The sequence below is a fragment of the Peromyscus eremicus genome, chromosome 4, assembly GCF_949786415.1.
Source record: "Peromyscus eremicus chromosome 4, PerEre_H2_v1, whole genome shotgun sequence".
Taxonomy (NCBI): Eukaryota; Metazoa; Chordata; class Mammalia; order Rodentia; family Cricetidae; genus Peromyscus; species Peromyscus eremicus.
The window spans coordinates 41,182,158-41,196,906 of NC_081419.1; the positions used below are offsets into that span (position 1 = coordinate 41,182,158).

Below are 14,749 nucleotides of genomic sequence, written 5' to 3' on the forward strand. Positions count from 1 at the left end.
CTCCCCACCCCCCACCCCCTTTTTTTAGAAATCTACCCAGTAAAGGTGTTATGGAGATAGTTTGGTGGGCAAAGAGCTCGCCACAGAGTCGTGAGGACCTGAATTAGAATCTCCGGAGGCTGCATGAAGCACCGAGTGGTGGGGCCCTCTGTTCCGATGTCAGTGCTCCCACTGAGATGGGAGGTGGAGACAGGAGAATGCCCAGGAGCTCTCAGGACAACGAGCCAGTGTGCACAGTGGTGAACAAGGAGACCCTGTCCCAGACACAGTGGAAGAGGATGAACATCCAGAGCTGCCTCTGATGGCCACATGTCTGCTGTGGTACACAGATGCCTGCACACGCGGAGGGATACATGGACAGATACACACGAAAGAAAGAAAGAAAGAAAGAAAGAAAGAAAGAAAGAAAGAAAGAAAGAAAGAAAGAAAGGAAGGAAGGAAGGAAGGAAGGAAGGAAGGAAGGAAGGAAGGAAGAAAGAAAGAAAGGAAAAGAAAGAAAGGAAAAGAAAGAAAGGAAAAGAAAGAGAGCTCGAGCTCATGAAACTCCTGACTTTTTCAATTTTTAAAAATTTCAATTGGGCCTGGAGAGATGGCTCAGAGGTTAAGAGCACTGACTGCTCTTCCAGAGGTCCTGAGCTCAATTCCCAGCAATCACATGGTAGCTCACAACCATCTGTAATGAGATCTGGTGCCCTCTTCTGGTGTGCAGGGATATATGCAGGCAGAACACTATATACATAATAAATAAATCAATAAATCTTTAATTTTTTTTCAATTAAAATATAATTAGATCACGGTCTCCCCTTTCCTTTTTCTATCCCTTCCTATGTCTCTTGCTTCCAATCCCTCCCACGTCTTCCCCCCATTTCTTAGATTGATGGCCTCCTTTTCTTTGATTTTTTATTGTTACACAACACAACATACACACACACAACACACATACACACACATGTGCATACATGCACGAAATATAAAATACAACTTTCTGAGTCCCTTTGGTTTTGCTTGAGTGTGTATGAGTTCAGAGCTGACTACTTTGTATTAGATAATAAACTAGGGGGCACAACGCTGGGAGAAACAAATCATTCCTCTCTAAGCAGTCTTCTGGTGAAGAGAGTGAAATATATTTGAGTGTTTCAGAACTCCAAACTACTGGGCAAAAGCAGAAGATTTTCATAAACCATATAGTAAAACATAGTAAATGTTTTTCTTTCAACCTAGCAACATTATTGACCTAATCACAGTACTTCAATACCACCTATTACTGGTTCTACTTTGCAGAGCCCATTCAGAAAATCGTTCACTGGGTGAATCCTTTTACTAGAATGGACAGAGGAGAGGGACTTCCCAGGTCTCCTGCAACTCCACGTCCTCATCATCTAGAACAGTACCTGGTACAAGTTCACTCAATGACTGCTGAATAACAGACAGAAGAGAAAAATGAAGCAAGTGTGTAATAATTATAATAGTGATAATTAATTTATTAATAATGGACTTGCACTTTTTTCTGCATATGATATTTTGAAAACAGGATACATATTATGAAAGAAAAAAAGCCAATGGGGCAGTTTTAAATTAGATTTACAGACTAAGTATGTGAAAATATATTATTTTAGATATTATTATTGAATATTTTAAAAATTCATATTAAGTGAAAATTGAGTTAATTGGTAAGGATAAGCCTTTTACAATATTCATAAACCAAAAATATATTTTCTTCCAGTTTATCTGTGTCTCTCTAGTGTTTAAAATATCGTGATAAATATTTGAGATGATTATCTCATTTCAAAAATAAGATTAGAATGATGGCCTGTTGCTGAACTGGAGGTCATTACAGTGTGGTGTCTCAGTAGTGGTGTCTCAGAACTGAGTCTTTCCTGCACATGGGCTTTTTCTCACTCGTAAAGAAGACGAAATCAGTTCTTTCCATTTAAAAATGTTGATTCTAAAAGTCCTGATGCTTGATATTACAGTTTGAGGTTTCAATGAATTTTCAGTGACACACTATGCAAAATCTTCCTGATAGAATCAGAAATACCTGCAATGTTTTCCGGGCCGTCAGCACCTGTCAGCTCTTGGCAAAGCGCGCCATTTCCAGTTTGACGAAGAACATCCAGGAAAGTAGAAAACCAGTTTTCCTTCTGGACGATCCTTCTCAGCAGTTCTCTTACACCTGACTCATTCCCCGCATTTCCTACAGCCGAAATCTAGTATTTCAGCAGAAAAGAAGGAAGAGCAAATACCTGTTGACCATATGAAAAGTGAAAACATTCCAAAGGAAAGTCAAGGGGCTAGGCAAACATAGGAACAAAGGCTTATTGTATTCAAACACTAAGAAAACATCAGTGTTCCATGTAGCTGTTCCAAAGTCTATCAGGGGAAAAAAAAGTCATTGAGCCAAATCCTCTTCTAAATATGTAATATTTTGTAAACCAGAGAATTGTTTCGTTAGGCTGATGAGGTTGCTCAGTGGTTAGAGGCACTTGCTGCTGAGTTTCACGTGCTGAGTTTCACTCCCAGACACCACATGGTGGAAGGGAAAAACCAGTTCTCACAAACTGTCCTCTGACCTCTGCGCACACAGACGGCACATTTCCTCAGCAGTTCCCACCACAAACTAAACTTTGAAACAAAAATTTTAATAAAAAGGAAATACTGAATAATTGAGATTAATAAATGCTTTGCTTGAGTTTCTGTGACCAAAGCCAAGAGAAAGTATCTTCCATTTGTATTCATGTTATGGCTCATGTGTGTCTATGTGTATGTCTGTGTGTGTGTGTCTATGTGTATGTCTCTGTGTATGTGTATGTCTGTGTGTATGGGTCTATGTGTATGTCTGTGTATGTGTGTGTATGTGTATGTCTGTGTGTGTTTTTGTGTGTATGTCTGTGTGTGTATGTGTATGTCTCTGTGTGTGTTCTATGTGTTTGTGTGTGTGTGTGTATACATCTGTGTGTGTGTCTGTGTGTATGTCTGTGTGTGTGTCTGTGTGTATGTCTCTGTGTGTGTCTATGTGTATGTCTCTGTGTGTGTGTCTATGCATGTATGTGTATGTGTATGTGTGTGTGTGGTATGGATATGAGTGTACACTTGTGAGCTTCTCTGTGCATGCATGTGTGAAGACCAGAAACTGATCCTTGCTGTCTCTCTTAATGCACTTTTTCTCTTTGAGGGGCTAATGGAACTAGGGACTTGCTGGTCAGTGAGCCACCAGATCTGCCTGTCTCTGACACCAGAATATAAGACATTTCTTTTTGATGTATTTTGGGCTTGCCATTTTCTTTCAACTCATGAAGTTTATAAATTAAACATTTCATGGCCTCTTCCTTGACTGTTACCATTTTGGAACTAAGTAGTTAGTGATACAGATTTATCTTCTTGCCTGTTTAATATTTGCAGTATTTATTATTGCAATGATAACATTTCTCCAGATATTGTGAAAAATTAGTTTCCCTATTCTTTTTGGGATATGAGGAAAAATTACTTCTCTCTCTCTCTCTCTCTCTCTCTATATATATATATATATATATATATATATATATATATATATATATCCTTTACAATATATAATCACAATTTTTTTTTTCTGAGACAGGGTTTCTCTGTGTAGCTTTGTGCCTTTCCTGGAACTCACTCTGTAGACCAGGCTGGCCTCGAACTCACAAAGATCCGCCTGCCTCTGCCTCCTGGGTACTGGGATTAAAGGCATGCGCCACCACTGGCCGGCTATAATCACAATTTGCTTTTCTCAAATATTATTAAAGGACCAGCCTTAATAATATTCTTCCCAGGGGCCCAGAAGAGAAACTACGAACGGCACAAATTATTTTCAGGAAACGAATCTAAGTACCCCAAGCTTTGTCCATCTACTTTATTCCTCTGGGATAAAATCCTATCTACACAGCTTCAGTTCTGTTCTCGTGCCTAGCTCCTTTCTTGCCTGATTTCTCTCTACCTTTATCTGCTGTCCCCTCTAAGTTCTATCTTAATTCTCATCTTAATTCTGCTTCATCTAGGCCCTTCTCATCTCATTCTTACCCATCTAGTACTTCCCCATCTGGCTCTTCCTCACCTTCCATCTCATCCTCAAGGTCTCTTGGGTATTCAGTTACATACCCAAGCAATAGCAATCCTCCCCATCCAGCCAGGTCACCAGGCTTGAATTCCTACAGGGTCATAAAGGCAAGTAAGAATTTTCCTCAGGCAGTGACCATTAGGCCTTCTTTTACAACCCCAAAAGAGAGTGGTAAAGGAGGAGGTCAACTGAGAACTAATGATCGGTTAGTATATCAAAAAAGGAATTTATGTGCTCAATCTACATCCCTAGAAGTGGTTAGGTAAGAAGTTAGGAGTCTATAATGTTAGTAAGGCTGTATAAGAAAGGAGGGTCTCAGCTTAAATTACACAAGAAATAAAGCTATCTGCCTGACCTAGGAGACAGGCATTGTTTGCACAAGGGTGTTACCTTAGTTTAGGAGATCATTTGGCCTTGGATGCTTGATAGGTATTTTAGATAAATACACTGTTATGAGTTCTTGGAAGTACATAGCATACAAGAAAATCATTGTAGGAATTAGCTAATATATATATATATATATATATATATATATATATATATATATATATATATATATATATATAAAGCTAAAATATCACCAAGACTTCTTAAGCCATTGCTTGACCTTAGGAAAAGTCCTTGACTTTTCCAAGCAGTAACTTTTATAATAGTAGCTGAATTCCATTACATTTTCCTGTGACTTGAACATGCTTTCTCTTTTATAATAGTCTAAGATATCATTTTAAAATACAGATCATCTGTACATAATTATCAAAGCCCATCTTTCCAGGTCTGAACAGAGTAATAAACACTTGGAGAAAATGCTAAACATAGGCCATGCTAGAAAGCCATTTAGTTCACCTCTGCCATCTCTGACATCAAAGGTACCACTTCCTCTCCATGAGCCTCACTTCCTACCCCCAAAACACATGCAATAGAAGCTGTGGGGATCCGTCACGCTGGTTGTGATTTAAATCCACCTGTGGAGATTTTAAAACAAAGTGATGCACAGACACTATCCAAAGAGATCCTACTTGATGGGAACCCAAACACTTCTTCAAACTTTTTTTTTTTGCCATCTTATGTAATTCCATCAGCATACCAGATGAGAAATACTCTTAAATATTCTCGAACTTCCCAACCGCTGCTAACATTTCAATTGAAGTTGCTCTTTCCTACAAAACATATCTGGTTTTCTAGTCCTGACATTGTATTCCATAGCATTATTATATGAGGACCTGTTGGAATTTCTGCAGCAGTGCCTGGTGGAAATCTAGTACTAGCTTTCCCTACAGATGATGGGGAAGTATTTGTTTTTGCAAAGAGTTTATTAGTAGACAATACTTCGTACCTACAGTGCTCACCTGAATCTCACTCAAAAGATAGTTTTATCTTTAATTTTTTTAATTATCTTTTTATTTATTATTATTTATTTATGGAGTGTGGTGTGGAGCATACAATGTGCTTGTGGAAGTTACAAGACAAGTTGCTGGAGTGGGTTCTCTCTTTTTACCATGGGGGTTCCCAGAAGGATCAAACTCAGGTCCTTAACTTTGCAGCAGACACCTTGACACTTGAAGTCATCTCTCAGGCTCCAGTTTATTAGCTACTGCTGTACTGAGTGATCTGAATCTAATAACCCAGATAGCACGGGAACAGGCAACAACAGAAATCCTGTGCATATCAGAATCCAAGATACAGAGATGTTTAGCTCTCACTAAGGTCCCAAAGCTAGTAACTAACAGACACAGATCCTAGGCAACCCTGACTTCCTGAGCTGTAAGTCCAGTTAAAAATTTCCTCTGATTCTAAGTTCACCTTCTGACAATAAGTGGTTAAAATGATTATCTAGGGGGCTGGAGAGATGGCTCAGTGGTTAAGAGCACTGGCTGCTCTTCCAGAGGTCCTGAGTTCAATTCCCAGCAACTACATGGTAGCTCACAACCATCCATAATGAGATCTGGTGCCCTCTTCTGGCCTGCAAGCATATATGTAGGCAGAACACTATATACATAATAAATAAATAAATCTTTAAAAAAATGATTATCTGATTGTTATACATTTTCATCTATTTCAGCCCATCTCCCCCATAGCATTTTCTAAGCAGTTTCTTGCTCAGTCCTAGTGTTTACTAACTTTGGTGGTAGTCTCATGATGGAAAATCTTTGTTCTGTAATTTGTGAGATTTTTGTTTTCTGGTAATCCGAAGCATAATTACTACCCATGTAAATAAGACTGATCTTATATTCTTATTTTAATTAAACATCCCCATTTTTTATCCTTCCATCCTTAAATAGCTTTAACTCTATCTGGCATAAATAATCAGAATTTTCTAAGGACAGTGACTAAGGCTTTGTAATCAACATTCTTACTAAAATCCTATGAGTATTCTACTAACCAATTTTCCTTCCATGATTACTCTATCAAGTTTATGTTTCCTGCAGAATCTGAGATTTCATACTTTCTTTGTCCAGGCATTTGAGGATCATGATGCTGTACTTTTTCCTAAGGATTTTTACTACATCTAATCTGTTTTTGTTGTTTTGTTTTTGTTTTTTGTAGCTTCATCCATGTTCTCAATTTTTAATATCATCCCTTTTTTGGTGTTGGAAAGTACATCATTTAAAGTAATCATATGTGCCCATGTATCTGTTTTGCTTATATTGTTCTCTTAAAATATGACAGAGAGATTTAGATCCCAACAGATAAGCACAACAACTTTGATTCCCAGGAAGTTAATATCTATTTTCAATTGTAGCAAGACACAAAATAATTTCCACCCCCAACTGGAATTTCTCCTTATGAAGTTAAAAAAATGTAGATGCCATATAAACTAATTGATGGAATAAAAAACATGGGTGAATTTGTGGCTAGGACAGTTAACTTCTTGACTATTCTAAACTTTTCAGCAGAAGGAAGTGGAGAAAACAACGCAATCTTCATAAAGCACTGGATTTCCAAGACAGTTGTACTGTTTGGAAGTTTTGTCTTCCTCTTATATTTTAGGTAGCTATTTAAACAGAATAGTGATCTTTTAAATCCAGCAGAGTTCAATTTTCAGATGAGAGCAAATTAGTAAGCAAAATTCATGTCCTAAACAAAGAGTTTGTTCGTATTTTACCAAGTAAGTTTTCAAATGCACATTGCTAACATCTTGTTCATACTTTCTTACTTTTTTGCCCCAAAGAGCCCGTCCTTCCTAATTTGCCTAATAATATAACACTTGAGGTGAAAGCTCACTTGGGTGTTCAACTTCATATCTGAAGAGCATGACTCAGTGTCTATCTGGGATATCATGGTATCTTCGTTTTCCATGTTAATGAAGGGTATATGACCTCCAAGACTACGGGTGCTCAGTGTTGTCAGCCAGGGCTAAAACACACATGTGAGTCTCTCCTTACGGATGTTACTATACTAGGAAATGTGATCACTTGTGTCTCAGAGCTCTTTTGTGATCTGTATTGTTGGATTCCCCCAAGTTGTCACTAAATATCCTGGGGAAAATGGGAAAGACAGGAGCATTGCATTACTGTGAGGGATAATTCTATTTTGATTATTTGTAAAATGATGTGTCTAGTTTTTAAACTCACTAATGCTGCACACACAGTCTTAAACTAGGAACTATGATCAGCACTGTAACATAAACATCATACAAGCAGTGTCTGTGTTTTTTCCCTTGTCTTCTCACATTAGCATGGTATCTGGCAAAGATGTCACTCAAATCATTCATTCTGAAAGAATGATGAAATCAGTAAGTCAAATATGTTCTTGGGGTACTTATTCTCAAGTCATCTGGGGGCCAGCTAGTGCTGGCAGATATGTGTAAGAAGCCAAAATTAAAATAACTGATCAAATAGAAAATGTCGACAAGACAGCTTCTCAGCTCTTGGCAAAGGTTAACTCAGAAGGTCTACAAAATAATAATAATAATAATAATAATAATAATAAATAATAGACCATTTTTAGAAGTCTCGATTAATTAGTTAAGCAAAGCTTAACTTTTAATGTCTTTTTCAAATTACCAAAATTCAATTTTGGAAATTTAATACCCACCAACCACCTGTTTCCCAACATCTTATCATATTTAGCTTATCATATGTCTTCAATTCAATTTTCATTTTATTTCTTTTTTCTTTCTTCTTGTTTTTTTGTTTTGTTTTTTGCAAATAAACTCAAACACCAATCAAATGATGAAAATTCTATCCCTGGCTAGAATCTAGGTATTTACAAGGTGAAAGACAGCTTCTTTTTCAAATCAATTTAATTCACAGACATTAAGAAGTAGGCCTTTATGTGGGAAATTTACCTAAATCCCTGAAACTCTACCCCTAAGTTAAGGAGTGAAATGTGTGACAATCAAAGTCAATATAATATTCCTATTAAAAGAACTGATCGTTCATGAAGCTTTTTCTTTAATATTTCTCAATTAGTATTGATGTGAGTTTAGAAATTACTGTGCTATTCATTTTTCCCGGGTAAACTTAGGATAAGAGAACCAAATCTCACATACAGTACAGCAAAGACCATCCTTCCCCATCCCACCTTGAGGCTGTAAGGTACACATTTGATGATCGTTGTATCAAAAGAGATTCCTCCAAATGCAGCACTGCCTTCCCATTGTGCTTCACGTTTACTTTTAGAGCAGATAATGTAGAATAATGCGTGAGGAATGATTACAGACTCCTACAGACTCACCACTGCTCCTTAGCCTCAAGTCTCTAGCTCTTCCTTCTCTCGGGGATTCCTTAGAAACGTGAAACTGGAAGGTTTGGGTTGTTTTAGCTTAACTGCTGCCAGTACACAAAAGTCCTTTTACTTCCCGTCATCTCCGTGTCAAATCCCTTGCATTACTGCTAGCTGCCTCCGAGCTTGCCAGAATCAAGAACTTGGATAAAATGGAGCTGGCAGAAATTCAACCCAGGCAAGACAAAAGTGATGCTGATAGGCAGACGTATTTAGAGTAAATAAGGAGAAGTGCTGGTTCTCTGGCACTCGGGACATCACAGCACCAAACACAAACAGCTTTGTGGTGTGACCGGACTCTGTTGCTTCTGGACTTCCTAACAGCTACTGTGGCTGGAAATGCCATCTTCCATCTCCAGCTGGCTTGGAGGCTGCATACTTTCTTCCAAATTAAGATTCTGCCACCGTGATGTACACATTTGTCATATCCAGCTGGACTACTATAATGCGTTCTAGTCAGTTCTCAATACACAAGATGATATAAATGCTAGCGACAACAGTGCGAAGTAATTCACTTGTTGGGGAAACTGGACATCACAACGAGATGCGTGCGTGTTTGGCTCTGGGTAGGCGTAGGTACTGCTGACTCTACTAAGTACCGTCGATATTAGTAACATCATGGGCTAGGGCCAAACAATCTGATGCCCAGAGAGTCTACAATGAAGATACAACCAATGAATCAAAAGGAAAGGAAGAAAATGTCAAAATCATAGCACTGTATACAGGAAGCCTTTGACTTATGGTAATGGGTTATTGGTCCATATGTTTTTCTTCCCCCCTGAAGCTGAGGAAGGACCGAACCCAGGGCCTTGTGCTTGCTAGGCAAGCGCTCTACCACTGAGCTAAATCCCCATCCCTGGACTGTATGCTTTTCAAATAATGACTTTAAAATTTATTTTGTTTTGAAGTATGTGTCTGTGGGAGTGGTGGTGGAGTATGTTCATGTGGGTGTAATTCAGGTGGAAGCCATAGGCATCAGAGATTCCTGGGTCTCCAGATGGACAGCTGTGGGACAGGTGACATGGCCACTGGGAAACTGAATTCCCATCCTCTGCAAAAACAGCACTTGCTATTAATCACTGAGCCATCTCTCCAGCCTCCAAACAAGACTTTCGACTTGCATCACTGGGTAAGCCAGATGCAGAGAGCTCAGCATTTATGTAGTACAGGGTGCATTTCTATCCTTGGACAAACAACTAACATTATATTAAGCCACCTGTTAAACTTACCCACACAAATGATACTCCAAAAAAGTCATCCACTCCTTCACTAGTGTGAAAAACTAAGACTAGTAGCATTTGTTTACCAATCAACTATCTCTGAACTTTATTGAATTCTAGAAAATATGGAAACTTTGATTAAAGAAAAGAGAGAAATAAGATGTGATTTTTTTTTCTTTTGGGTCAAGAATTAATGAGATGTGCATACTACTACTTAAGGCATGGATTAAGGACATCAGGGACCTGATAATAAATATTTTAGCTTTATAGGCCATATTACCTCCACCCAACTGTGAAAAATCAGCCATAAAAGAGTACATAAGCAATAAGGAAGAGAGTTTCAATAAAACTTTATGAACACTTAAAATTGAAAAACCAGACAGCTAATTACCTTAGCTTCTGGTTCTTAAAATATGAGTAGAAGGCTGGATGCAGTGGGTGGTCCACAGTTTGCTGAGGGCTATTCTAAGAAGCATGTTAACTATATCATTAAAACTCAACATCACCAGGACTTGATGAATCATAAAGATGGGAGATCCACTTCTGTTCTTGCTGGGAGACCAAGAGTGAATTGTATAACTTACCTGGGTTTTCTCTTCTGTAAAATGGACCCTCTGTGGTTATTTTGAACATGAACCATAAAAGGAGGGGCGTGTCTACCCAAAGACATCAAAGATAACTATGGGGAAATGCACAAGTAACCCTGCTTTGCAAAATCTTCCATCCACTCATCTCCATCTTACGTGACACTTACCCGATTTCTGTCCTCAGCTGTCAACAGTCCCTTCTCCACGCAAGTATCCAAGACGTCATTAATCAGGAGCTTGTCCACCAGAGTGGGCTGAAGGAGGTTCAGCAGGTGGAGACATTCATCATGCGCGGTCTCAAACGAGGGAGAGGGCAGATCGGTGACTCTGACATAGCGCGCAGCGAGGGGGCTGCCACTGTGCTCCAGAGCCTCCACGAAGGTCTGCGTCCAGCCCGGCTGCCACTCCCCCTTCTCCAAGGTGCTCAGCAGCAGTTCCGCCGCGCTGGTGTTCCCACAGGTGGTGGCCTTCTTAAGAATCTGCTCTTTGGTTTCCGCGGGCAGGAAGATCAGGTAGTCCAGCACCGGCTCCACCTGAAAGCACTTTTTCAACCTGGTCCTGAAGATTGAGATGAGATAGCGGAAGCTGTCCTCGGCAGAACACACATTCGACATCCTTGGTTCTCTCGGGGAATGGGAGAGGAGTCTCCTGGGCGGGCGGGCGGACGATCCACAGGTGGGAGTGGGTCCCCACTATGCTGCCTGGCAGCGGCAGGAACCAGGTGGCTTCAGAACCCTAGATCGATCGGTCGGTGGCACCGGGCAGGCGGCAGGTAGGCCAGGAATGTGCTGCAGCAGGTGGGCACAGGCTCGGGACAGCTCGCACTCTGCTACTGCAGCGCGGCTCGCCCTCACCGCGAGTTTTAGGCACTGTCTTCCACCCACAGATCATACAAGTTGCAAGATTGGTTTCTGTTTCGATTCTCTTCTCCGGACTTCGGGAACGTCAACTTCCGGACCAGAGAATTAAGTTTCATGAGGGAGGAGGAGGTCCTCGGACTCAGCTGGTTAGGCGAGAACTTTGGTCAAGAACACCCTGGGAAAGTGGGAAACGGGAAGGGAAAGCGAATCCTCCCTTGTGCTGAGAAATCCGGCGATGCTCTGCAATGGTTTATTATTTGTGGATATTTTGTCTTCCCCGCGGCGTGCTGCTTAGAAGACCCGATCCACTCGTCAGTTAACGTGTAAAGGACGAGGAAGGTCTCGGGGAAAATGAAGAATTGTCCTAAAACCTTGGTGAAAAAAAAAAAAAAAAATGAGTTACTCTCATTTGTGGGCGTCGACGGGTGGGGGTGGGGCAGGTGGGTGGAGGATCCAGAATAATGGAACCCCAGGAGGCGCTTCTGCATCCTAGGTACAGTAACACTCACAGCCAGTGGGGTCCCAAGAACTAATTTGTTCTTCCAAGAACTGGGGCTTATGTATAAAAAGTGAGAGGGGCCGGGCGGTGGTGGCCACGCCTTTAATCCCAGCACTTGGGAGGCAGAGCCAGGCGGATGTCTGTGAGTTCGAGGCCAGCCTGGGCTACCAAGTGAGTTCCAGGAGAGGCGCAAAGCTACACAGAGAAACCCTGTCTCGAAAAACAAAAAAAAAAAAAAAAAAAAAAAAAAAAGGAGAGGGGCTGGGGCTCAGTGGTAGAGTGCTTGCCTAGCAAGCACAAGGCCCTCGGTTCGGTCCTCAGCTCTGAAAAAAAAAAAAAAAAAAAAAAAAAAAAAAAAAAAAAAAGTGAACTCTACTAAACAGCTTTGTTTTCTCGTGCTTCGATTGGCAGTATAGTATTTATACAGCTTTGACCTGGGCCTGTCTAGTGACAGATGTGGGTTGACTTTAGTCACCAGCTCAGGTTAGGAGGAAGCCAAGACTGATGACTTTCTATCTCTCAGTATGTACGTTCCCTGTATTGTTTAGGAGACAACTTTCTTATAATAATACAAGACAACAACAAAAAACCCTCAACAACTTATTTTTGATAGAGCTGCTATTCTTTTCTTGGATTCAATACAACAAGTTTTGGCTGAAGCATCCAGGAACTTAATTAGCAACTAATGTACTGCCTTGTAGTAAACATCAACATTTGTCTATGTCATGAGAGAGAGAAAAAAAGGCATTCACAGTGGGAGAAAAAAAAAAAAAACACCCTGGCATCTTTGTCTCAATACAGAAGCTGCACAAATGTGAGCCTGGGGGTTGCTGTCCACCAAGCAGGCAAACTATATGTCCAAATACGGAGGTACAGTAACACTTTGAACAGAACTTCCTGGTCTAGAATTATATGGCGAATGGAAGTTATCAGAAATCCATGTTTAGGAAAATAATTAATCTGTTAGGGAAGCAAATTCACTGAAATCTCGTCAATCTGGAGAGGCTTGCAGATTCTTTAAAAACAATAGAATGGCAGAATTTCCATGAGACTCATGACAGCATTCAAGATAACCAGAGCAGCACTTTATACACCATGCCTGTGTTATTCTCTAGTTAATATAACATAGCTAAGATTCCCTCCCAAAGGATTACAAAGTGCAACCTGTCAAACGTTTTATGAGTACCAAGTCCTTGATGATGTCTGCCCTGAATGGGAGTTGTGGGTTGACCCCTCGGGTAGACTTCGTGTCACATACACAAGTGAAGTTGCCCAAGTGATTGGAGGCATGGCCTTGCAGGCTCTTGCCCTTCTGCTTCTTCATAAAATGCTAATATTTCATTATTTAATTTTGGGGATTGACTTCGCATCCAGTTAGAATTCATTTTAGTTGTTGAATCTGCAGAAGGTATATTACCAAAATGCATTATCCAGTTCTCCAGCTGCCTATGGATTTTTTTTTCAATATGGTACAGCAGACATTGACCAATAAACCAAAAATCATTCTAGTCCCTGGCATTCCCTGCCCTCATCTTCTCTTAGTTTCAAACATTGACAATTCAGAAGGAATTGCTGGTTGGATATGGGGAAATGGTGTCATTATCATAACACCAGAGTCCTTGGTGGATAGAGGGTCCACATAGACGATTAAATGCTGGTATTGAAATTATATCATTCATTTGTCACTTCAACACAGTCACCAAGTATATGGCCATCTTTTTCCTAAATGCTGTTAGTAACATAAAGTTCCTATTTTTATTGGACCCACATACAAAAGGGGAGTGAAGACAGATAATAATAATAATTTTAAAATATCCAGTGTGCCAGATCAGGATAACTGCTAGGACTAGGATCAGGATAAGCTAAGACTAGGCTGCTGCTGCGGGGCTGTGTCACCACTTGATTTCCCATCTAGGTGTCCTTATCAGTCTCCCACAATCAACCCTCCATGATATTCATCATTGGCAATTTTATATTTATTTTCAAATGAAGTCACTAGCTGATTGAAGATCGAGTGTGACACCAGAGGGAGAATACATAGGAACATCTTTTTCTAAGAGTTTATCAGAATTTTGATAATTCTGTAAAAAGGGTGGTAAGAAAAATAAAACTCCATTCACAATTCGACAGTTATCTTTGCTGGGCCAGTGAGATAGCTCAGTGAATAAAGACGTGTGAAGACCAGAATCCACATAGTGGAAGGAGAGAGCCACCTCCTGCAAATTGTCCTCTGCTGTTCATGTAGTCACTGTGGCATGGACACACACACACACACACACACACACACACACACACACACACACCATGAACAAATCAATGTAAAAACTATACTTTTCTCCATTTGTAGTTTTGCATGATGACTTACCTTCTGCCCTTTTTTTCCATGTGTTTCCCTTTTCTAGATTTTCTTTGCTTTTACTTTCATCATCATCCTAGTCTTCTCAACACTAAGTTTCTGTTTCTTTTCTCCTCTGAGGAAGACTACTGAGCTGTGGTTTTTCTTTTTTTCCTTTTATACAGAATTGCCTATTCTTTTGAAAATCCCCAAAGATCCATTTAAGGCCCCCTTAGTTTCAAGTCACTCTTTAGCATCTTGTCTAAATGGTAACTCAGGAAGATGCTAGGCTAGAGATTCCTATTATTTCCAAGTTTACATTAGAATTTTTAACATTAAAGAAGCAAAGATTGTAGTAGGCTTTCTCGGACCACCAGCCCCCAAATCATGACACAGAGACTTAATATTAGTTATGAATGCTTGGCCTTTTCTTATACTAGTCACACTA

At 40.0% G+C, this 14,749-nt stretch overlaps 1 protein-coding gene across 1 annotated transcript in view; it reads right to left on the minus strand.

The window, feature by feature from the left end:
* Positions 1 to 11,593, minus strand: part of Ifih1 (interferon induced with helicase C domain 1) — a 50,899-nt gene extending 39,306 nt beyond the window's left edge. Inside the window, exons 1-2 of the mRNA XM_059259159.1 lie at positions 10,775 to 11,593; positions 2,039 to 2,207 (exon numbers count right to left, since the gene is read on the minus strand). Of these exons, the coding sequence (XP_059115142.1) occupies positions 2,039 to 2,207; positions 10,775 to 11,221 (616 nt within the window). The 5' untranslated portion in view covers positions 11,222 to 11,593. The remainder of the gene's footprint in view (positions 1 to 2,038; positions 2,208 to 10,774) is intronic.
* Between the last annotated feature and the right edge of the window lie 3,156 nt (positions 11,594 to 14,749).